The sequence below is a fragment of the Oryzias latipes genome, chromosome 21 (assembly GCF_053564925.1).
Source record: "Oryzias latipes strain Hd-rR chromosome 21, Olatipes_Hd-rR_3.1".
Lineage (NCBI taxonomy): Eukaryota > Metazoa > Chordata > Actinopteri > Beloniformes > Adrianichthyidae > Oryzias > Oryzias latipes.
The window spans coordinates 22,909,409-22,934,014 of record NC_136257.1 but is presented as its reverse complement, the minus strand read 5'-3'; the positions used below and the strand labels follow the sequence as shown (position 1 = coordinate 22,934,014).

Genomic DNA, 24,606 nt, shown 5'->3' with positions numbered 1-24,606 from the left:
TTTCAGTGAAAACAACACCATCTTTCATCATTCTGATGCATCCACTTGTAGATGACTAGATCATCTCTACAAGAACATCTTTGTTTTCCTCGTTTGAGCTCAAAACTGTACGACATGATAAGATCAATGTTGCTCGCCATTTTTGTGATACCCGTTAAGTTAGGTTGGGAGTGTGAATGGCTGTAAGCTAGCAGGAGAGAGTGTAAATATATGGATGATGGCAAGGGGGTAGGTTTACTCTGCAAACAGTCTCGCCTAAAACTTTGAGTTGAATTTCTAATGAACAACTGCTGCTCTGCATAAACAATGTCCGAGAAAACAACATAACATTTTGATTTGGGCTAAAATTGCATTATCATAATAAAAAACACCACTGGGTCTTTTAACGTTGCAGCTTTTACAATAGATCAAAGATGATCGAGATGGGACTTTATGACTTACTAAAGTCAGACTCTATAACAGGAACACATTGGTAAAGTCTGCTTACCGGTAATTAGTTTGAATTTTTTTCTGCAAAGGAAGGTTCTGAATTAAACGAAATGATCCAAGAATGCACATGGCTAACTGGAGCTGGTGGAATTTGCTAAAGAAGTGTCAGTTCTTCTGTTACCTCTATTATTAAAGAAACAAAACTTAGTTAACTTTTTCGACATTACCTTTAACTTATCTACTCAAATCAGTTACAAGAAGCATTCTGGAAATGATTTCCCTGACACTCAGTACAAGAACAGAAAGAGCAAGAAAAAAAAAAGGAAAAAAAATTGTTTGGGTATTGGAACAGGGTTTAGTCCAAGGATTTCCTTTAATCCTGCCATGCTGAGATTTAATACTGGATAAAAAAAGGAAAATGTAAAGCTCTTTTTAACTTTAAAAATAAAAATTAAAAAATCTCAAAATCAACAGATGAGAATTCATCAACTGCTGTGACTGATTCATAAGAAAAAAATAGCTAAACTTGTGACAAAAGTTCTCGTCTATGTAAATCCTGGACCACAGTTCAATGCAGCTGCACTATTCTATGCAACATCTGTAAATTGTATTCAGTTTGAGTGTTACTAGCCTTTGAAAAGAATGCATTGTCACTGCTTTCCTTATTTTCCTTAGTAAAAATATCTTCTTGTCCACAAGAAGTAGAAATTCATTTGGTTTCATTTACAAGATATCAAAAACAATATGCTTTCCAACATCTATTTGCAATAACCTCTACAATTTTTCAATTAACATATTGATACTTTCAAACTAGATAAAAGAAATCTGTCAGGAAAAGGAATGCATAAGCCTTTTATTTAGGATTTTCTGTTTATCTGCACGCTTTGGGGGGGGGGGGGTGAAGTAGCCTCTAGGCAGGCATTATGCTAATGTATGTCATGATGGTGCTGTTATGTAAAGTAAAAAAAAAAAAAGGATGGACTGCATTAGAGTTGCTTCAGGCCGGTGAGAAGTATCATCCTCCAGTGAATCAGAAAACCCTTTTTTTGTTCTTTTGTGTTGGAAAAACCTGCAGACCCGTTTTGTATACCAAAAGCAGCAGAGCGCTGTGATTCTAGTCAAAAAGAATATTAACGTCTTTAAAATAGTGATGAGCTCTATATTAGTCGTCCTGTTCAATGGTCAGCTGGACTTTTTTTTTCATTTGCTCTTTTTTTCATCAGTTCTGTTCACAAAGAGTCGTTTTTGCCTCAGACTTTAATAAAGCAAAGTCCTCTGAAAGGTCAGGCTTTCTTAGTTAAAGTGTACACAGAATAATAACCCGTGGCAGGCGTACCTTCATCTGTTGACAATGGCAGACTCCTTACTCATACTGGACAAAAGCAGAATATAACAGTCATTTTAAGGTGATTCTTTGCCAGCCCATTGCATGGCTTTCACCGTCTCTCATTGTAAAAAATGCAGACTAAATGAAGCCTGGTAATAAGTGTGTGTGTGTGGGTGTGAGTGTGTGTGTGCGCGCGCATGTGTGTTAGCGTGGGCTGAAGATTTCATTCTGATTTCATGTTTTGACGTTTTATTTTCTTTTTTTCCTACAAAAAGGCAAATATACAAATATCAACCAGCACAAACATTACATTCCCACTTCAATAACATGCACTTTAAAATAGAGCAAAAACAATCAATGAATATGCATAATATCAAACAGGTAATCAAATTTTAATTTGAATGCCAAGCAGGCACTTGGCAAGGATTCAGTATTCTAGTAGCATTTGCGTTATTTTGTTTTTTCACTGCGTCGTGTTTCCATATCTGAGGTCAGATAATTGCTCAGAGTGATGTTCATTATTAATAAACAGTCTTTTTTTTTACATTTTCATTCAAAAAGAACAGTATTATTTGTTTTACAGTGTCTGCATCTGTATCATTTAGTGCAACAGCAGCGGCACTACAAAGTCCTCTGTGGTGTTCTGAACAACCGTCTGGCCCAACGAACGTTCCAGTCAAAAAAGTATGTCATGAGCGCCTGCTGAATCAAAAATGTATCATGTGACTTATGCAACTTTAATGAGATTTAACTGGGATGGAGAATTTAGCCAGAAATGTAAACAAAAACTCACATTTACCATAAATTCCATGAATCAGTGATCAAAAACAAATAAAGCACTCTGAAGGCACAAAGTGACCCCTCTACTATTATCGAGATTGTCCAAAATGTGGTTTGTCCAGATTTTACAGGGAGGTTCTCAAATTTATAACTATTTGATGGACTTTTTCCACATAATTATAAATTAGAAAAATACATTTATATAACCATTTTCCTTCGTCATCTTAAACTATCCACATCACTTCTTATAAAAAAATGCAACTTATCTTGTGTAAACCATTTTTAAAACTAATCACCTAAAATAGCCAAAATGAAGACAACACTTAAATAATGGTACAAATTTTAGTTTTTATAGTTTAAGGATTTTTTAATTTCTAAACAGTAAACATCAAATTACATTTAGGCGGTTTGCCAGTCGACAGGTCAGCAAAAATGAGTTTTATCCCTTAAGAATTGTGCAATCATCAGAACCATCCTGTGAGTGACATTTATCAAAGGATAACAGATAAAAAAGATAAAAATGTTTACATGCTAAGTCATGTCAAGTCTGAGATAAAAACAAATCCTTTACTTCAAAGAAAGAAAGAAAAAGTTAAATATCTTACCAGACTTCAAACTACAGCATTATGTTTGAAAACCAACTGCCTTTGAAATAATTTAGTGAAAGAAATCAAGAATGCTTCCTTTTTTTGAAACTGTATGTGATATGCTAAATTTGATTTATGTCGTGAGTGTGTGGGGGGAAAAAAAGGAAATACATGTTCTCACTGCTTACCATTTCCCCTTTGAGCTGCAATCATTGCAGTGCTAACTTTATTATTTTTGTTACCTGGACTTATCAGGGCCTTTCAATCATTTCCTCAAGCTGAATGTTTTAAATTGCACCGTTGTGTTTTTTGATGTTCCACACATTTCCATTAGGTCAATTATAAGGGCTTGTAGTAGCAGAAGCGGACTTTTTGTCTGAGGTGTGAGCAATGACTACGTTTACACCCAAACCAGAATCCAAAGTGAATCCATTGTCTGGAAGCTACACTCTATATAGAATGTAGATATGTATTTGCAGCTGCACAAATATTTGTCTTTCTAACCAAAACAATGTTACAGGTTAATTACTTTTTTTGGAAACAAATTTCATTACAGGTGGAGACCATCTTCCAGCTCACGCTAAATAGCAACATACTTATGAGGATCCATGAAGTTTCTTATAGTTTACGATCATATTCTCCTGTAAGATTTGGTTTATATTTTGAGCAGTCCTTTATATGCTTCTCATTCATATTCTTTGAAATTCAGCTTCCATGTCACTGAAGCAAACTGAAATGAAACTTCAAAAATGCTCAGTTAATATTCATCAGGCCTTACTAACTGGTTTAGTGGAAAACACAGTATTTTAAGCTCAGAAAAAAAACACAATATATTCCCAGTGGTTTTAAATTATGATTAGTGTCTGTTATTAAAATCAACACCTGTGTCATTTTCTAGGACATGGTTCCTGCAGAGCGGCAGTAGTTCATCAGAAATTCACCCCTCCTCATAGTTGAGAGATCTGTTTACGTTCTCTGTCACTAACTTGCAGCCTCTCACACCCCCAACCTAACAATACCTGTGCACAAAGTGGCGAGCAATCTTGGAGATATCCAACCGTAAAGTTTTATGCCAAAAACCAGCTCGGATGATTTTCAGACAAAAACACTGTTTTCATTAGAGCGTGTCTTTTAACTGAAAAATGACTCAAAAAAAATGTGGCCTTTGTGAGCTAAAGCAACTAGAAAAGTGTTCACATTTCTTTCCAATCTCAGTTGACGAGGATCAAAAAGTTCCTTTAAAAGTTTAAAAAAGAACAACAGTTATGTTCATTTACATACGGAAGCTCTGCGCAGAAATATATTTTAAAATAAAACATTTGGAGAAAAGTGAAAAAGATGGGTTAAAAATAGAAGATAAATTTATATAAGAAATAATGTTAATCATTGAGTTATTTCTGTGAGATGCAGACTTTTCAGTTCAGTTAAATTGGAAACCTAATGGCTGCAGCTAACTTTAACAGGCAAATTGTAACATTTTTTCAGAAAACCAGCCTTATATTTAGGACTTTATATTTTATGAAAACTATTTTATGAGAAATTTGTAGCCGACTGTCTTGTATGTAGGGTCCATAACTCTTAATAGCTCAATCTGTTTTAAAACAAATACTTACTTCACTGTGCTTTTTATTTGGATTATAGAGGAATTTGAAGTTACTCGACAAGTATGTAAAATTAAATCAATTTATTTAATTAAATAGATGATCCAAAAAGAATCACCCCAACCTTATTTTTGCAGTTGATCACATCTTGGCACAGATCCTGTTTAAATATGTCAGCAGCAGTTTCACATAATGGAAGTGATATTTAAAATATGGTGCTCCTCTCCCAACATGCAACACATCATGACAAAAATTCACAATCTCTCTTGAATTTGCAAAAAGTCATTAGAAAAAAATATATTTTGTATTCTCTCTTTTCTGACAAGACTTTGGAATCAAAATGAGATCTGCAAGGACCAGCTTCAGTCCTTGCAAAGAGACCTTGATAGCCGTGGTTTGCTACACTCTCCAAACTGAACTGTAAACCTGTTAAAATAAAAAAATTAAAAAGTAACTTTTGATGCTACAACCTTTTCCTATACAATTAAGTAGCTTCACACCATCTATGACCTTCCTCTCCCAGTTTAGGTACCATAAAATGTGACCTTCTTACGGGTGACAAGCCAGCAGCTGTTGTCATGGGCGATGACACCATGCAGCTTAAAGCATAGCCAGTTCCCAGAAATCCATCCGGCCCCTCTTGAAATTGTAAATAAATAATAACAGCATCAATAAAATTTGAAGGTTAGAGCAACAGAAGTGATGTGCTTTTATTAAAATGCCTTTTTTTTTATTAAAAAAAACCATTATCTTCACAAATCCACCAACAAATTAGTTGACTAGCAACTGATGTGGAAAAGGATGATCGACAAATCCGCAGTGCTGATTCAGTCGGACCGAAGCATCAGTAAAAACACCAATACAATGAACTGATTCACTGACCCCTAAGCATTGTTCTCCCACTTTAGACAATACAGGGATGCCGAGGTTAGGCGAGTGGTCTCAATGCACATGCGGTTCTCCCCAGACCATGGGCTATAGCAGTAAGAGGATCCACCTCTGAAGTGAAACATAAGCCGCTGCATTCTGGATCTCTGTTGTCCAGGCTGTAACAAGAAGAGGTGCATGTTGTGTCTAGTCGGAGCCACCTGGGGAGGGAGATGACGGCAAGGTTAGAAGGAGGTCAGAACCATAGAGGGAGCCGACGAGTCGAGAGATCAGACGCTAAGGGTCATGTTTCTGAGTAGCCACTGCTGGGAGCGGCTGCCGTTGCAGTCTCTCAGGGTGGGGACCATCTTGTCCTCCTCAGACGGCATGTCCAGACATTGGTTGCTGTTCACGTGCAACAGGGTGAGTCGCTGTGAAGAGAAGAAGAAAAGCAAACAGTTAGCCCAAGTATAATGTGCAAAAGAGGCTCAAATATTTGCAGCCAGCAAATATGGTATAATTCCGGTTTGTGGAGCTAATTTTATTTAAATCAGTTGTCTACATTCACTTAATGGTTTTCCATCTCAGAGAATAGATCTTATCCTTTGTCAGGTGGAAGATAAATCTATCTCAATGCAACTGTGTGGGATTTTACCCAGCAGCAAACCAAAATGTACACAATGACCAAATCTAAATATTAAATATTATTTTTTGTTTCAGAAAAAAAAAAGAAATTCCACTACAATGACGTGTCCAAATTCAGCAAATTAGACAGAGGTCTAAATCTTTAGAAAGAAAATAAAGAAAGTGAAATTTGTCCAACAAATCCTTAGGACCAATATTATGTACGGGCGACAAAGCACAAAAACTGATGGAAATTCATGCACATTGCTACATTGCCCGTAAGTATTTCAACCCTAACCATAACCATAACCATAACCATAATCCCTCCCTAATTATGTGCAAATAGTTTTTTTTTTTTCCACAACTTTTTATTTAAAGAATTAGTCATAACAACACAGCAACTTCAATAATACCAGTTACGTTTTCCTTATAAAAAGACAAAAAGCAAAAAGGAAATAAAATAATAAAAAAAATAAAAATAAAAAAAATAAACTGTATTGTATGACATTTCACTCAAAACAAATATCTGCACTCAAACAAATAAAAATAATTACATAAAACAAAACTTAACAACGAACACTGCTTCTCTTACATGATACCATCACAGCTCTCCTTTTCAAAAGCTTTTAAACTGTGGTTGCAAAATTCTGTGCAGTTGAGATCAAAAATCTGTTGAATCATCTATTAGTTCTAATTTTTGAATATAATTAATAAAGGGTCCCCAAATTTCCTCAAATAGGTGTTGTTTGCTTTTATGGATATACATTATTCTTTCCAAAGGAAGGCAATACAACATTTGTTTTAGCCACTGATTTATGCTAGGTCTGCTCATGTTTTTCCAAGCCTGTGCAATACACCTTTTAGCCGTTAAGAAACTGATATCAATAAATGTACTCTCTGTATTACTAAAATTATGTTTCACTGGATATATATTCAAAAGAAATAGGGTAGGGCTCAATGTAAGTTGTTTTGAGATTATTTTTTCTATTGTAATTTTAACTTCTTCCAAAAAGATTTGTATTTGGTGACATTCCCACATGCAATGCTTCAATGTGCCTTTAAATCCACATTTTGCACAAACATCTGGTATGTTCTTATTATATTTATTTAGTTGCACTGGTGTTGTATATAAACGCATTAACCATTTAAATTGTAGTATTCTCAGTCGACTGTTAATAGACATAGAATGAATCTTACAACATGCCCTTGTCCAATCATTTTCATTAATATTGAGTGATAAGTCATCATTCCATGATTTTAATTTACCATTTGAGTTCTCTGATATATTAGATGTCAATAAGTTATAGAGGTCTGAAATTATGCCTTTTCTTAATTTGTTTTTCATCATCTGGGTTTCCAGCTGTGAAAAAGGAATTTTGTTAAGACTCTTTTGGTTTGCATTCACAAAGCTTCTTAACTGAAGATATTTAAAGTAGTGTTTTTTATCCAGGTCGTACATAGATTTTAGCTCCTCAAAGGACATAAAGGTATCAGACTGTGGGGGGTACAAATCTCTAATTGTTCTAAGTCCTTTGGATGCCCACGTTTTAAACGTTGTATCCATTCTTCCTGGTAAAAAAAACTGGTTACCCCAGATTGGGCTGAATTGTGATAAAGAATTTACTTCTTTTAAATAGTTTTTGACCTCAAACCAGACCTTTATCATATGTTTCAAGAAAGGATTTTTGATTTGTCTTTGTAACTTTCTTATTTTTTCGGAGTATAAGAACGACGGTAAAGGTATTTTTAAATTGTGGGACTCCATTTCCACCCAATGTGGATTATTCTCATTAGAGAAGTAAAACATAATGGAGCGCAGATGTGTAGCCCAGAAGTAATGCTTAAAATTAGGGCATTTTAGCCCCCCTCTATCAAATGGTAAGTATAGTAAAGTAAGACGGAGTTTAGGTTTTCTGTTGTTCCATATAAAGGCTACTGTGATTTTCTTTAACCAAGCAAATAATTCTAGAGGGGGTGCCAGAGGGATATTTTGGAACAAGTATAGCAGTTTTGGCAATACGTTCATTTTTAGGATATTTATTCTTCCCATTATAGTTATGGGCAGCTTCATCCATCTGTCTATTGAATCTTTGATTTTTTCTTTTAAGTAATCATAGTTACGTTGGACAACTTCTTCCAGCTTTGGTACAATTACCACTCCTAAGTATTCAAAATGTTCAACTACTTTAAAGTGAGATGTTTTGGAAGTGGGGTTTTGCCTTTCCATAGAATTTAGCATTAAAATTGAGGATTTTGCATTATTCACTTTATATCCTGAAATACTTCCAAATATTTGAATCACTTCCAGCACTGCTGGGATTGATGAAGTAAGGTTACTCAAATATAAAATGACATCGTCTGCAAACAAAGAAATTTTGTGTTCAGTGGGTCCTACTGTGATTCCAGTTATCTGTGTATGTGCACGAATCGCTGCTGCAAATGGTTCTATTGCTAAAGTAAAAAGCAAAGGAGAGAGAGGACATCCTTGCCGACATCCTCTCTTAATTTTAATTGGCTTAGAGAAATTTCTATTTGTTAAAACTTCCGCTGTCGGGTCTTTATACAAAATCTTGATCCATTTTATAAAGTTGGATCCGCATCCAAATCTTTCCAAGATACTGAAAAGATAGGGCCACTCAACCCTATCAAATGCTTTTTCTGCATCTAATGACAGGAGAGCAGTATCTCTGTTTTCTTTTTTATGATGAATGATATTTAAAACTCTTCTCACATTATGAGATCCTAGTCTTCCAGCAACAAAGCCATTCTGATCTCTATTTATTATATGTGGCAGAACGTTTTGGAGACGCCTTGCTAACAATTTGCAAATAATTTTAAGATCAGAATTCAGTAAACTAATAGGCCTCATATTCTCGCATTTGTTAGGTGGTTTACCTGGTTTTGGCAGTAATGTGATAAGGGCTTGATTCATGGAGAGTGGAAGACATTCTTTTTCAAATGCCTCAGTAAACATTTCCAGTAGGGGTGTTAGCAATTTATCCTTAAATTTTTTATATATTTCAATCGGAATACCATCTGGACCTGGACTTTTTCCTGATTTCATGTTTTCAATAGTTTGTGCGACTTCTATGTTATTAAACTTTAAATTCAAATTGATCTTATTCTCATTTGAGATAACTGGAATATTAAGCCTATTTAGGAAACTATTAATGTCAGTAGGATTGCAGTTCCCTTGAGCGTCATACAGTTTCTGGTAATACTCTCTAAAGGCGTCGTTGATATCTTTTGGATTGACTAAGTTTTGTTCATTTTTTGTGATACATGTGATAGAGGTTTTAGTTTCCAGTTGTTTTATTTGCCATGCCAATAATTTTCCAGCCTTGTCACCTTGTTCATAAAATGTTTGTTTTAACCTTAAAAGGCTTGATGCAGCCCTGTTACTGGACTGTTTGTCATATTCTGCTCTTAGGAGTAATAACTCTTTTTTTGCTTCCAGATCCCCATTTTCATATATTTTTTGTTGTGTGTATTTTATTTTGTTCTCTAGTTGTGCAAAATTTTGTTTGTCTTTCTTATTTTTATAGCTTGTGTAACTAATTATTTTGCCTCTGAGAAATGCCTTAAAGGCATCCCATCTAATGCAGGCTGAAGTTTGATTTGTGTTGAAGTAGAAAAAGTCATCAATTTGTTTTCCTATGTATTTAACAAACTCTCCGTCCTGCAGCCATTTGTGTTGGAATCGCCATCTAGGAGGATCGCTGGATATTTTTTCATCCCTGTATACTAGGCAACATGGAGCATGGTCCGAAATTACAATATTATCATATGTACATTTTTGGATTTTGGACATCAATTCAGAAGAAATTAGGAAATAATCTATACGTGAGTAGGTTTGAAATGTTGCAGAATAGCATGAATAGGCCTTGGTTTGCTGATTTAATTCCCTCCAAATATCTAGCAGTTTTAGTTCTTTCATTGATCTCAGAATACTCAGTCTACAGTTGTTATGAGTTTGGTCAGTTCCTGTGGATCTATCCTGGCTTGGATTTAAGGTACAGTTAAAGTCCCCAGCTATTATAAATTGCCCGGGCAGCGCTGAAAGTGTAAGGAACAGGTCTTCGTAAAACTTAAAATCATCAGAATTAGGACCGTAAATATTAACCAAATTTAATGTTTCCAACAATAATGATCCTTGTATTATTAAATATCTACCCCTCTTGTCTTTAATCACATTACTGACATGGAATGGTACAGATTCATGAATAAGGGTCATCACTCCTCTTGCTCTGGAAGAAAATGCTGAAGCAAATATGCTCCCTCGCCACCTTCTTCTAATTCTTTTTTCGTCTTCCTCTAGAAGATGGGTCTCCTGAAGAAAGACTATTTTGGACCCCATATCTTTTATTTTGTTTATTACTTTTTTGACCTTTTTGAAACGTTGCAATCCCCTGCAATTCCATGTTACAAAGTTTAGATCTACTCCTTGCATTGATTTGGACAGATCAAAGTACTTATTTGCATTTAGAGTAAATTATCTCTTGAAAAAAAAAGAGATCTGTATTTCTTTTCAGCTGCTGTGAAACTTTCACATAATACAATGAACATTTTTTTAAAGAGAAGCCTAACTAACCTGGATATAAGAGAACATATCCAAAACACCAAACTTGAACACCCGTTACCCCATTTACCCAACTGAATGGGTTTCCCTCCCCCCACATTGTGTCTCCCGCCATGGCACGTGCCTGATCCTCTCTCTGGGAGGAGCAGTCTGCCCATGTCGCTAAAATCGAACATTAACGCCACTGCTGGTCGTGCCTTGACCAAAATATTTTTACTACGCTGCTAATTTTCACATAATGTATACAGTTGTAGAAATTGTTTCAAAAAATATTATTAATTAAGAAAAAGAAAAATAAGGTTAGAAGAAAAAAAAGTCACTCAGATGTTTCCATATTGGAATGTCAATTTTACCGTCCCGTTACCTGTTTCTCACAACTGTTGAGAGAATAGTATGTCAGATCAGAATCACTTTCACTCGGAGTTCTTCTGGATCTTCTTGAGAAACTCTCGACCCTCTGTCGGTGTTTTAAAGGCGTGCGTCTTCCCCTCGTAGGTCACCAGTAACTTTGCTGGGTGGATCACTCCGTGCTTTATCCCCAATCTGCGCAGATCCTCTCGAACCGAGTCGAACTGTTTCTGAAGCTGGTGCACTCCCGCCGCGAGGTCCGGGTAGAATCGGATCCGCTGCTCCTTGTAGCGAAGATCCTTTTTGGCCCGCGCCGCAGAGACAACAGCCAGCTTATCCTTATAGTTAAGGAATCTCATGATGAGAGTGCGAGGTGGAGCGTTGCCGTCTCTCCGCGGTCCGATTCGGTGCGCTCTTTCTATGGTCAGCGGAGTCTGAAGCATTTCGGTGCCGAGCGCCTCTGGAAGCCACTTTTCCAAGAACAGGCACGGGTCCTGTCCTTCAGCTCCTTCTGGCAAATTAACAAGTCTTAAATTGTTCCGCCTTGATCTTGATTCCAAATCTAAGACTTTGTCCTCCAGAACTTTTCCTTTTGCTTCCAGTGCGCTCACCTTGGCCTGCAAAACGCTGATGTCGTCCTCCGTGTTGGAAATGCGCACCTCCGTTTGTGTCACTCGTTCAGCGCAATCATTCAGTTCCCGTTTTATGTCTTCGACTGCCAATAAAAGTTTGTCAAATCTTGTAGAAAAGTCTGTCTTCATGGAGGTCACAACAGACAGTATTTTATCCACCTTGCTGCTTTCCTCCTCGCGCGTCTCCGCCATTTGGACAGTGGCAGCGTTAGCCTTCTGCGCTTCCCCTCGAAGACGAAACTCCGTTAACTTGGGTTGCTTAGAATTTTCAGTTGTTTCTTTTCCAGTTTTAGGTTTTTTAGGCATTATTCCTTCATTCCTCTTGTAATTTAGTTTTGGATAGCAGCAAGTAAAGTTCCTGGTATAGCACGAGCTGCAGAGCGGCAGAAAACACGACTTTTCACATGGCCGCCATAACCGGAAGTCCTATGTGCAAATAGTTATTTCCAATCCTAAAAGCTAAACCTTTCCAATGGAGCAACATGCAACCAAAATCTGAAGCTACTACAAATTCCCTATCTGCCACCTTTAAAAAAAATAAAAATGAAAAAAATAACAGAAAATGTTACCCGTCTAAGCATAAACACTGACAGATTGAAATCGATCCTTCCAACTGTCATTGTACTGACAGTGTCAAGAAAATGGTGCTAATGCTGGACAACAGCATACCGGCACTCATCTACAAAATAGCCCGTTTATTTAGCTGTAGGGTTGATGCATTTCTGTGTAAGTCTAGTCTATAGGTTTCAACAGAGAGAAAAACTTGTCACACTTTCTCTGTCAATACCAGACAGATTTTTTTTTATTATTCTTGTTTTCAGCTTCCGGCACCTTCAGGTGCTGACAATCAAATGCTTAATTGGCACCTGATTGTCAGCACCTGTGAGTCATGGGTTCAGATTCTGCCTGTGGCTGTTGAAATGTCTGAGTAAGAATGTGGAAAAAAAAAGAAAATAACATATGCAGAGGGTTATCAAGATAAACCATCAAACTCAGAGGTGTTGTTATTTTTTGAGCAGGAGGTGCATGTGTAAAGAGTATTAATAGAAAAAAAAACTTGAGGTGAAGAAGGACTTCACGTTACATTGAATAAATAAATTCTTTATACAGTAATTAAAAATAAAAGTTTGTGATAAGTTGCTAAAAAACACGGATTTGTGAATTAGGTTACATTTTGTTAAATGTAGAAATGCAATGTAATAAACCACAATAGAAAAAAAAGACTAACTTAAATGAATGTCTGACACCAGAGCAGCCTCATCTCAACAGTCTGGAATCAAACTTTGCCCTCCAAGATGACCATGCTCACTCCCACAGTGCAGGTTTATTAGAAAAAAAAAAAAAAATCGTACGTTCCATTTTCATGAGATCTCTTGCTGTAGTCACACGAGCCTCAAGACACACCTGGGGGGTATTCCAGGAAGCATGTTTAAACTACCCTGACTTTAATCCTGAACTCTGGCTGAAATCCGCCTGAACTTGCTTACTCTGGGTATGTCGGTTCCAAAAGACCGGATATGAGTTAGCGTCATTACACTTGACTTGGTCATCCTGGATTAATGCACGTGCACAGCAGGTACAGAAAGACATTCTCAATGGATCGCCGATTTCCGGAGTCACCATGGAAACGTGTGGTGAAAAAAAGAAAGCGCTGTAAGACTTCAGTGAGATGGAGTCTGAGATTTACATGACGGCGTATGAAGATTATACGACCATCAAAAAAGTAATATGGCTGCATCCGCAAAAGAACGAGTTTCTGCTTGTAGTAGAAGAACAGACAAAGTAAACGTATGAGTTTCTGATCTTATTTCCATTTTCCTTGTGACACATATATGTATAACTTATCCAATTTTGCCAACTTAAATGAATTACTTCTATTGTTAACAAGTAATTGAGTTAAATTTATTCAACATAATTTCTTACGTCAGTACAGTAAAACAGCTAAACAACTAAACACATTTGGTCAAAAAGCCACACAAACCCAAATCCGTCCAGACAGGCAAAGGGAATGGTATCCCACAATCCCTTGCGATGTCGATCTAACAGCAGCACCAAAGTTACGCCTACTTAATTGAATTAATTTGAATGAAAGTAAAATGTCTGAAAACTATGTGTTATTTTTAAACTGACATAACAAAAAAAAATGATTCATCTTAACTGAATGTAAAAAAGTTTATTTTTCCAACGTCCATTTTTGGTCTTATCACCCTCTCACGGTGGAAAACCTGCTCCAGACCAGGTTATGTTCAGAGCATGAGTTGCCATGGCAACTTGACCTACCCTGAAACATACCTCCATTTCTAGAACCGAAAGCTGAGGTTATCAACTTCCTTAGCCTCAAACTTACCATGGGAGCTAGCATAACCTGCTTTCTGGTATACCCCCCTGAGCTTCCCTAGAGATACAGCCACACCTGTTTACAACCCTCCATGGTCACAGACAACCCAAAAACCTGCAGCCCCCATACTGGTCCATGTGACCAAGGCTGTATATTTGTTCCAGAGTGCTGTTTTTAAAAGAAAAAAAATATTGTTTGGATGGTGAATTTTTTTGACTTATTTTATTTTTATTAAATTTTATACAAAAACAACTTTAACATTTCAGTATTTCTGAATTAGTGACCTGCTAATAGGCATTTGTGAATTAGTTTCCACCACTGCAGTGCTTATGGTTGTACTCTGCGGTACAGTCGGGGCGTTACTTCACTAAAGATTGCTCTGAACTTTTTTGGTAGATTGCGGTCACAATAATAATAGCAGTTTACACAAAAACTGGCAGATGCTTGTAGCGGTGGGACGCTAATGCAGAACTATTTTTCTTTTAAATGTCAAAATGTATTAGTCCTTTAAAATTATAAACATGCACTTATTTATTGAATTTATTAATACATGTTGCTAGCGTCACCCTCAAATAATTGGCATTTTTTAAGCATTATGGCCCAAAAGAGGAACAATGAAATGTGGCCATTTCACAAGTTGTTCCGGGATCTGCTAAAGCCAACTCAAGCTACAAAAAGTCATTGAGAAGCTCAATTTATGACACACATCTTCAGAAAATGAAAGATGGCTGAAATAATAAAGTTGCTTGAGATTGAGGGATCTGACTTTGTGTGGTTTTGCAAAAAGTCACAATGATGAGAGCTAACTCAGGAAAGAGCAGAACAGGGTCATCGTCAAGATAATTACTGAGTTTTTCCTCCTGCTGATTTTCCCTTCTCACCTGCCAAGCCACCCTGTGCACTGTTCTGCCACATGGTGCGCGAGCCAAAAAGAGACAGATCTGAAAAACACACCTGTTGCGAGGTGTGTTTTGTAGGTTCAGCCAGTCTTTGGGGTGTATTCAAGCACCAAACAGAAAATGCGAACACCAAAAGAGAATTATTTGCATCTGCCACAGCAATAAAGGCCGCATCCCTCTTTAACAACTAAATAAGAAATCTCAATAGGCTTGATTAACCATTTAAGCCCTCAGAATGATCATGCTTCCTCAAATTCACTCATCACTTGGAATAGTTTCCTTGTCCTAATGATCACATGCAGAGGAGCAGAGGGGTTGGTCTTTAAGAGGATGCAGAGTCATTGATAAGAAACAAAATAAGGGGAAAAATAAGTCCCACAATAACACACATTGTTGTAATTTACCAAAAACCATATAGCTTTTCAGAAAAACCAAAGCACGCACTCCAGACAACCTTAATTTTCCATTATGTAGTATGCAAGACCTCATTAATAATAATAAATAATACAGTTTATTTAAAAGTGACTTTCAAGGCTCTCAAGGTCACTTCGCAATAAAAACATAAAACACAAAGGAAACAACATAAAAACTACGGCATTGGTACAAGACTTAAGACAGAAGGTGCTTTTGGTTTTTTGAATGGGAAAGTTTTGAGTTGGGATTTGAATGTTGCAGTAGTCCACGGGAGAGAAGCTATTATAATAGCTAATAGCCAATATAATATGACATACAAATACCTACAGTAGAATTCAATCTGCATTTTGGAAATAAAAAGTTCATTATTTTTAACAAATTCAGCCCAATTTTGATTAAAATGAGACTTAGAAGCTTAGAATGAGCTTTAGCTGATGACAAAGAAAATCCAGACTAATGAGCTCGTGGAGATGCTCGGGCCATGTTTGATCCTGAGCTATAAAACACAAGGTTCTGACATTCTCTGCCTGGAAACAAAGGAGCGCTCAATCACGCTGGCACACACACATGCAGGGTTTTTTTCTGAAGTGCCCTGCAGACTGTCATAGGAGGCACATTTGTTCAAACAAAGTGAGAACAAAGAGCAGGTGGCACACAATCTTGTGCACCTGCCAAAAGACAAGAGAAGGCAACAAAAGGGTTGCTTTTTTTAGAGAAAGAGCAAATAAATAATAAACCAAAACTGCCTTCGTCATCCAGCCACATGGATCTACAGGTCTGATAAAGGTTTAACCAATTATATACTAATTTTGTCTTTACTTTTGAGAACCAAGTCCACTGTGTTTGACATGAAACGACAAAAGGGTAGGTTCAGTGCAGACTGTAGGAGAAAAAAAAAAATTCACATTTAATCAAATTACTAGAAGTGAGGAAGTCCCGTCCTTTGCTAACAATTATTTCATGCCAGCTTTAGGTAAGAGAAAAACTCTTAGCCTCCAAGCAAACGGAGCGGCACCTCTAGAGCAAGTTTCTGAGTGTGTGCACAGCTGAGGCCAGCTAATTAAATGAGGAAGGATTCTGACCACAAGCTCCAGTCAAGGAATTGCATCCTCTTCATCATCGGGCAGCACATCGGACCTGCAGCAAGTCCATGAAGATGTGGTACTTTTCTTCTTCCACTCATTTCAAGACAGTAAGTCAGCCAGCACTAGTTTCATTTGCTGCGACTGAGTCTTGCTCATGTGCATGTTCTCTGCACTTGTCGGGGCGATGCTAAAAGGAAAGCTAAATGTGTACAGCAAATCAGGCCATCTAACAGCAGGTCACTTCACCGCTGACAGACGCCAGCAGGTTTGCCAGCTCCTAACCTAATTTTGCCTGCTTGGACACATAAGCTGTCATATCCTACACACACTCTTTATAGTGTTTGGAAAAATACAAATATAAAGTCCTCTCAAGTGTAAATTCAGACTCCTCAGCAAAACAGAAAGGACTGGAGAGAAAATGACAGGCGCAAATATCTGGGGAAAGCAGAAACAGCAAGAAAAAAAAGCCTGAAATGGACAAAAGTGCTGAGCAAAAGAGCATTTCTGAAACAGAGCTAAGCGCTCTATAAGTAGGCTGAGTGAGGCAAAAGCCCTGGTGATTGGGATTCATTGGTTTAACATAATATGCACATGATGCACAGTGCGGACAGCTGCCGCAGGTCAATAAGGCCTGAGAGTCCAGGCCCATGAAAGGTAGCCTCACAATGACAGATCACTTCAAAGAAATTGTAAACAATGGCAAGCCCATTTCAATCAGCCCCGCATGTAGATAATCAGCTAAAAATAAACCCGTCCTCCTCCGTCTCAAACATCACTCTCCCTGCGTGGGCTGTCCATGAGACAGCCAGTGAATTTTCACATTGAAATAAAATATTTATGTTGGAAAATAAATGTCAAATGAGATCTAATTTACCATGAAGACTAGCTTAAGGTCTGGCAGATAGCATCTTATACACAGTCTTCTTGATGGGACATCTATCAATGACTAACGTGTCTCTACCCTGCCTTAATGCAATCCTTTTAAAAGGTCACTGGTAAAAGCTTTTTGATGCTTCCCAAAACAACCAACATGTCTTTCTGCCCAAATCTAAGATAAATATTACACCAAGAGCTAAAAGGGACATTCTGGCACAAACCTAAAGTCACAGAACTACACTATTTTCTAACTAAACTACTCCTCTACTGATCCAACTTCCGCTAATATGCTCACCTTACATGACCCTCAAGAGCAGCCACGCCTTTAGAGAAAATAATCTGTGGGACTGAAGTAGAGGTGTCTAGCAACCTCCAGGCGAGTGTAGTTGCGGAGAATCCATGACTGTGCAGGACTGTTGTCACAGTACTCCACGGTGGGGCCGTATGTGCCGTCCTCCAGACGGCTGATGGTCAGACATGACTGGGTGATGATGTGGAGGAAACTGTGTTTCTGCAACCAGTCCGTGGAGGGGAGGGGGGGGGGGGGGGGGGGGGGAGGGACAGATGGTTGTGAAGGTAAGTCACTTTGTCATTGAGCTCTTTTCATGTTTGTGTTTAATCGCCATAATGATTTGAGGTGAAATTCATAGTTTATCAGTAACATTAAGACTTAGTCTTGATAGCCAACTTTAATTTAAATTGTTAACCACATAAAGTTCCCATCAATCGTTATCCCATAATTTAAGACTTTAAATTAAAGGTTCCAAACCCCAGACCTCAGAGACCAGAGTTCTGCTTCTTTTCCACACTGCAAAAGCTGAATCTTAAAATAAAGTACCTTGTTTCTCAAAAATTGTCTTTCTTGTCTTGCAAGAAAGTTTTTCCAATAGTAAAAAATCTTTGTTTTAAGAAAACATGTCTTAGTGACTAAAATGTTTTTTCCTAAAATTAGAACTCTTTGTTGGACAATTTCTTCTGTTTCCCTTTTAAAGAAAATCTACCAATGGAGTAAGAATGTTTGACTTATTTTAAGGGGCCTGTTTTTGCAGTGCATCCTCTTGCCTTTGCTGCTTGTTATTTGTGGAACAAACCTGAATCGTGTAATCAGCAGTCGATGGGAAAGAGGTAGAGCATTGAGAGCATAAAGAGCATTAGCCCTAGTGGACCAAAACTAGACACACTACTTTAAACCCCAAAATGTTAGGACAGTACAATAAATGTCGGGTGACTTTAATGAATAAAAAAGCTAATAATAATCATTTATAAAAAAATTCCTTGAATGAAAAAAGTTTGTAAAAATTTTCAAACAAGGGATCACTATCTACATTTGTCATCAAATATCCAGTTCTGGGTACATTATCTTCTTCAACCAATTCTCATTCATATTTAATTAGTTTTATGTTGTACAGAGTCTAGTAAATAATTAAAAAAAAGCATTTAATGTAATTTCTGAAGAACCTTTCAATGATACTTTCATATTATCCACTTAAAGCTTTATTCTAATCAAAGGTTAAATCTGCTGAAAGTTAAAACAGATCCTTGTATTACTTACTAAAGTAAACACAAAGTTTTAGGAATATATATTGTTAAATAAGTATAGAAAACAAATGAAAAATATATTTTAAAAATCTATATAATTTTGGAATGCTTTTGCGGTGCTAAAAAAAAGATAGCTCAACCTAAAATAACAACTAGGGATATGTTTACCGTAATATGTAAGAAAAACAGCTAAATATGCAAAATGAAGAACTTAATATGTGTGTCAACAAAAAACGACAAAGTTGCCAACTGCAGCAGAGTTTGAACAACTTTCATTTAATAAAAATGTGTTTCTAATTGTCCTTTCACATGCCAATAAAACAAAAACAAAACTTATTATTGGCTGAAACAGCAGCACAAGCAGAAAAGCTGCTGGTGTTGATCCTGCAGCAGTAATAAAAAGTCAGGTGTTTGTGTGGAAGCCAAACTGACCACATGAAACGCTAACGGTACTGCAGTCATGCAGGAGTCACTCCATTCCAGTCACACCTGAGCTAAAAATAAGGCTTGCCTCAGACAGCGGTAAATCCCCACGCTGTTTACAAAAGAGACTATTTATAAATTATTTACCTTTTTCTTTTAGAAAGTACCGACAAAACAAATTCTAGAGTTCGTGCTGTTCTTGAAACGACCTCATCTTGTCAAATCGACATATCAGCGATATGACATCTTCGCCATTCACACATAACACTGCAGTACTTAAGCAGCCTCCCCAGTGACCTAAAAATGCATAAATTATTAACATAAAAATGCTTTTTTAAGTTGTATAACCGTAATGTATTTTGACTTGTAAGCCAGTACAGTTGGAGCAACATACTTTAGTTTTCCGTTGGGATTCAAAATGCTTTTCTGTTTTCCACCTTTGACAGAATACCTAAACCAAATCTTTCATTTCAATGACATTTAAAGTAAAATGAATTCTATGTTAAGTTACAGAATGTACAGTTCTGCAACACATTCATAAAGTTATTTTTAAGTTTTTGTAATTTCTGAAGAGTGAGAAGGATAAAAATGTCTCAAGAAACTCCTGATTTGTATCTTTGCACTGCAGCTGTTTAGTATATAACACATATAATAAATTTAGATTTTTTTTTTATATTAAATGCCTTCCCCCATAAAAAAAAAACAGTGAGTATAAAAACATTAAAGTCACAAGGATTTGATCTAATCTATTGCTTTAATCTCTTATTTCACTTATTTAAAGGATCACTAGAATAAAAGCGCAGGACACAACCTATGGAGAAATAAATCAGGATGAATCACTTTGACAGCTTACCTCCAAATCATACTCCCACTTGCCAACATACTACATGAAATGAGAGAAAATAAGAGGAGACAGCTGCTGGGTGTAAATAGCAACACAACCTCCGTGCTGCCTAAAAAGAAAAGTTCAAAAAAGAAAGAAAAAGGAAGAAAAACACAGCACCATCTTCTGGCAGGAAGGAGGTACTGATGTTTTACTAACATGCAACTCCTCATCAATCACACAGTCAGTAGATACTTCATCTGGTATTTCTCTAGAAATTAGTCGTCAGAACAGAAGCACCTGCAGCAAGGGCCTCCTTCTGGACGTTTGGGTCATGCGGGGATGCTTGAACTTACCTCAGCATCATACTCAAACATCTGGTTGCCCTTCATGTGGTGACACTTGAGCATCACTACAGGTCCATTAAGGCGGGAAACATCCAGACAGAGGTCATCTGTCCGGATTTCTTTGTCCGCTGTGTACGAGAACACCTGGAATAAACAAAATGGATCGGATTGATGGCTTTTACGATAGGATCAATATCAATGTATTCTTAGTAGTGTTTTCTGATTGCAGTGGAATGTGAAAAAAGCTCAGAGGGAGCTTTTTACAAGACTTAATTCTTTAACTTTTTATATATAAAGTATGTTTATTGCTCATTTTCTTCTATTGCAGGATTAAGACTTTCTTTGTGTGTCTAATAATAACAATTTAAGGGGTATGGGGCAAAAACTGGAAAAGAATAAATACAAAGGACGTTTTGTTGGACATTTCCTTTGAAAATTTCTGTTTGAGTGATTATAAAAAATTGCCTTTTTTACAGAAAAAAGAATCAGACTCAGATACGGAATATTCTCTTAATGTTTTAGGCAAAACTAGATTTGTTTTCTGTATTTACATCTTCCAAACAGAAGGACTTGAAGAAAATGTGCTTAACGGCTCAGAAGCTTCTCACTTCGCCCTCGCAGTATTTTCACTCATTCCTCCTGCAGCATATTTATAGCATATAAGATTCTTGAGCTGTCTTATTTGCTCTGCTTCTTTGTCTGTCAACAGAGTGCAGATGTTTGGGTGGAGGGCGGGTGGGGGCCACCAAACCCTTCCGTTTAGCCAAACTGCTCCCTAATTTTTGTTCAGGACAATTATGCTGTCATTGTTGTTCATTTATTGTACTTTTTTTATTTATTTTTTTTAGAATTAGGAATTTTGTTCACTTTTATAGCCATAAGCTAAAGGTTCTATATGACTCAAGTCTGCAAGACTTGCTCTTGAAATGCAGCAGGCGTGTGCAGAAGTTTATTTTTAGGCTTAATATTTACATTTTCATGTGAGGGCTGCAAGAGGATTTTCTTCAAAAGGTAGCTGACATTTACGCAGGTGCATCTCTTCCCTGAATGGTGCATTACCAACCCAGAGACGGTTAAATCTCCAAGGTGTTCTGTTTGATTTATAGCAAATCTACAAGAACTTTTTAAACTCCCTACTGATGGGAACTTCAATTATTTTTAATATTAACAGACTATTTTTAAGGTTAAGTTAGGAGATGATCAGTACATTCACTTTACAGTTAGAATTAACAGCTTAATAACAGTAAAATATTTTAAGTTACTTTCATTATTTAAGAAAAGTCATGACATTCACTTGCTCCAAAAATTGATAAATTGATTCATAATTTTTTCCTAATTTAAAATAATTTTGCACATATTTTTAACTTTTGATACTTGATCAAATTTTGCTATGAAAATCTCTGAAACAGTGTTTTGTCTATTTTACTGATATAATCATATCAATAACTTTTATAAGTAACATAATCTGCAAATATTTTGGATAACTGATCTGAATTTGCATGTTGATTTCTAAAATAGTTATTTTTACATAATAATTAAGTAATTCATCTTTGTCATGTGCTTTATTGATATTTAATGATTCTTAATTCTGTCTGATAAAAGTTATGAACCAGATAATGATAAATCATGATATAAAATGGTTACGGTAGAACAGGGCTGGGATTATATAAGTTTGCTTCCTTTCAAGCAATATTTATTAATATGTCTAATTATCCTAAGTTTGATTCGTCGTTGAATGTATAACTGAAGATTTTATTGTTTTTGTGTATTCTTATTTGATTGCTTGAAATAAACCATTTCAAAAAAAAAAATGTATTCAGGGAACGTTTTTTGAATTTTTAGTTATGGTTTCATCTGGCCCCTACCTGGTTCCCACCCATGCCGTGGCAGTTGAAGAAGCCCACTTTCTCGTTCTCCTTCCTTCCCATGTTGTCCACACACTGATTGGTCTCCACGTTTCTGATCTTCACACAGGTAAGACATCGTTGTTAGGAATTTCTTTCCGAATGAAGCAATATTTTAAATCGAGCATGGCAAAAACAAATTGTAAATTCTGTGCCACATTGAATTTGAATACTGGCATATTTACTTTGCGAAGATCTCAAAAAGTTCCACTAAGTGTTCATGTTCCGCATTGAATTTGATTTTATGTGTACATAATATTTTCATCTTGATTGTTTTTTTTTTCAGATAGTTTGATTAGTGTTTAACAAATCTTCCTTTTTTTTGTACCTAGTTTTTGTCTATTGTCATAATCTGTTTTAGATTTAAGACAAAAGTTTTCCTCTTTTGCTTCTCTTCTTCTATCACCTAAATATAGCTAGGTGATGCATAAAAAAGCAAATATGAGAGAACATATACATTATTCCAGCACTTTGAGTCTTTATGGATCCTTTATGAACAATCACTATTGATTCAAAGTTATGTATTAACATACTTTAACATAAGGTTAAAACAAATCATTTTCCAAAGCTTTAAAAGATTAGACATTTTGTTGTATCCAGATTTTTATTCTTTTTTTATTGATGACATAACCCAAAAAATAAAGTTATTCTGACTATTTACATTGATTGATTTGTTTGCTTGATTACATCCAGACGTTCATGTTTACAACCAGATGTAAATAATGGAAAACTTTAAAGGGGATATTTGACTCTGACAGCTGCATCCTTCACACACAACTGATGAAAAAAAATAGTTCTGTTTTTCTTTGATATACGGGGGGGGGGGGGGGGGGGGGATCACAATTCATTTAGGCACATTTTGTTTTTAGCTGAAATGTTTACAAATCTTCTTGCTTTTTCCAATTTTTTTGTTGCAGTTGGTATGGAGGAGATGAGGTTAAAGACCACTTTCTATGGTGATCATTACTTATTAAACACATTTTGCATTGAGGACATGCTATTAGTTTTTTATTATTTAAATAATTTTCTTACAGGCTCGACTAAAGGACAAAAACCTTTGTGTCCCACCTAAATTGATTACATGTACTTTTTTTCCATCCTTGACCAATAATGGAATGTGCCAAAACCTTAACCTAAACACAGTCATTCCCATATTTTCCATTTTGTAACCAGGTCACAAACCACGTGAAGTTTTACCTGAATATTGGTTTTAGTTTTTTACAGAGCAGATTCATTTACATCTCTTATTTGAAGATTCAGAATTCTTGATGTATATCATTTAATAGTAAAAATGCATTTATAAAAAGAAGTTCTGTTGTGATATAAGATCAAAAAGAAGAAACCCATATTTTTTTTATGTCAGTTTAGCATAGCAGCACTAAGGAAGATTCTCTCACTCGCTGTTGGAGGATTAAAAGCGCTTTCAGAGTAAAATCCCAAACATTACTTTTGAATGGAGGTTATATGCTGAACACAGCATGTCTAAAGTCTGCACTGATTCCCAAAGCCAGTTGATTAAAGTCCATCACAGACTGAGTAAGGGGAAGCTAACTAATCATATGATTATATTGTTTTTATTCCCCTTCTAATTATTATCGTGTTTTTGCTGAACATCATCAGTTTTTGCTTTAAACTGAATGTTTCCTTCTATTCTCCTCCACAATGTAAACTCTAAGTTGACAAAATGTACACACGGGCTTTATCTCCCCCACCCAGCACGCACAGTATAGCTGTGCAAATATGCGAGGGGAGTCAATATTGAGTGGGTGAGCACTCGTGCAGTGCTTTATCATACTGTACATGTCATCTGTGAACAAGAGGGCATGTTTGCCTCCATCTTGTTTAGTTAAGCAATCGCTGAACCCCCAGATTGAGTTTTCCCATCTATCTCCCGACAGCAATCCCTTTCTGTGAACGACCTCTAAGCAACACGGAAATTTCAGGCTGAAAAGGCAGATTGGAGCTGAAAATACACGGCAAACTGTGAAAAGGGAGTACAAGAGCATTCATACTTCACCAAGAGAGTAATATCTTCTGGGGATCTGGGAGTCGGGGTAGATGTTCTCCAAGTACCAAGCAAAGGGTTTGCACTTCAAGGCCTCGCGGAGGGCTTTACGGGAGGAGACGTCTCCGTAGTCCACCCGCATCACGCCTGCAGGTGAAAGTACAACTCAGGGTGGAGCC

At 36.5% G+C, this 24,606-nt stretch overlaps 1 protein-coding gene across 8 annotated transcripts in view; it reads right to left on the bottom strand.

The window, feature by feature from the left end:
* Positions 1-1,977: 1,977 nt before the first annotated feature.
* The window catches only part of galnt13 (polypeptide N-acetylgalactosaminyltransferase 13), a 44,205-nt gene continuing 21,576 nt past the window's right edge, over positions 1,978-24,606 (bottom strand). For 3 of the 8 annotated variants that reach the window (XM_078939967.1, XM_078939970.1, XM_078939968.1), the window contains 5 exons: positions 24,435-24,574; positions 22,384-22,482; positions 20,528-20,662; positions 17,682-17,897; positions 4,793-6,022 (listed from right to left, as the gene is read on the bottom strand). In XM_078939967.1, coding sequence (XP_078796093.1) covers positions 17,712-17,897; positions 20,528-20,662; positions 22,384-22,482; positions 24,435-24,574 — 560 coding nt within the window. In that variant the 3' untranslated portion in view covers positions 4,793-6,022; positions 17,682-17,711. Of the gene's footprint in view, positions 6,023-17,681; positions 17,898-20,527; positions 20,663-22,383; positions 22,483-24,434; positions 24,575-24,606 lie in introns of those variants that run through there. The other 5 variants (XM_078939973.1, XM_078939971.1, XM_078939972.1 and 2 more) reach the window with 3 other exon arrangements.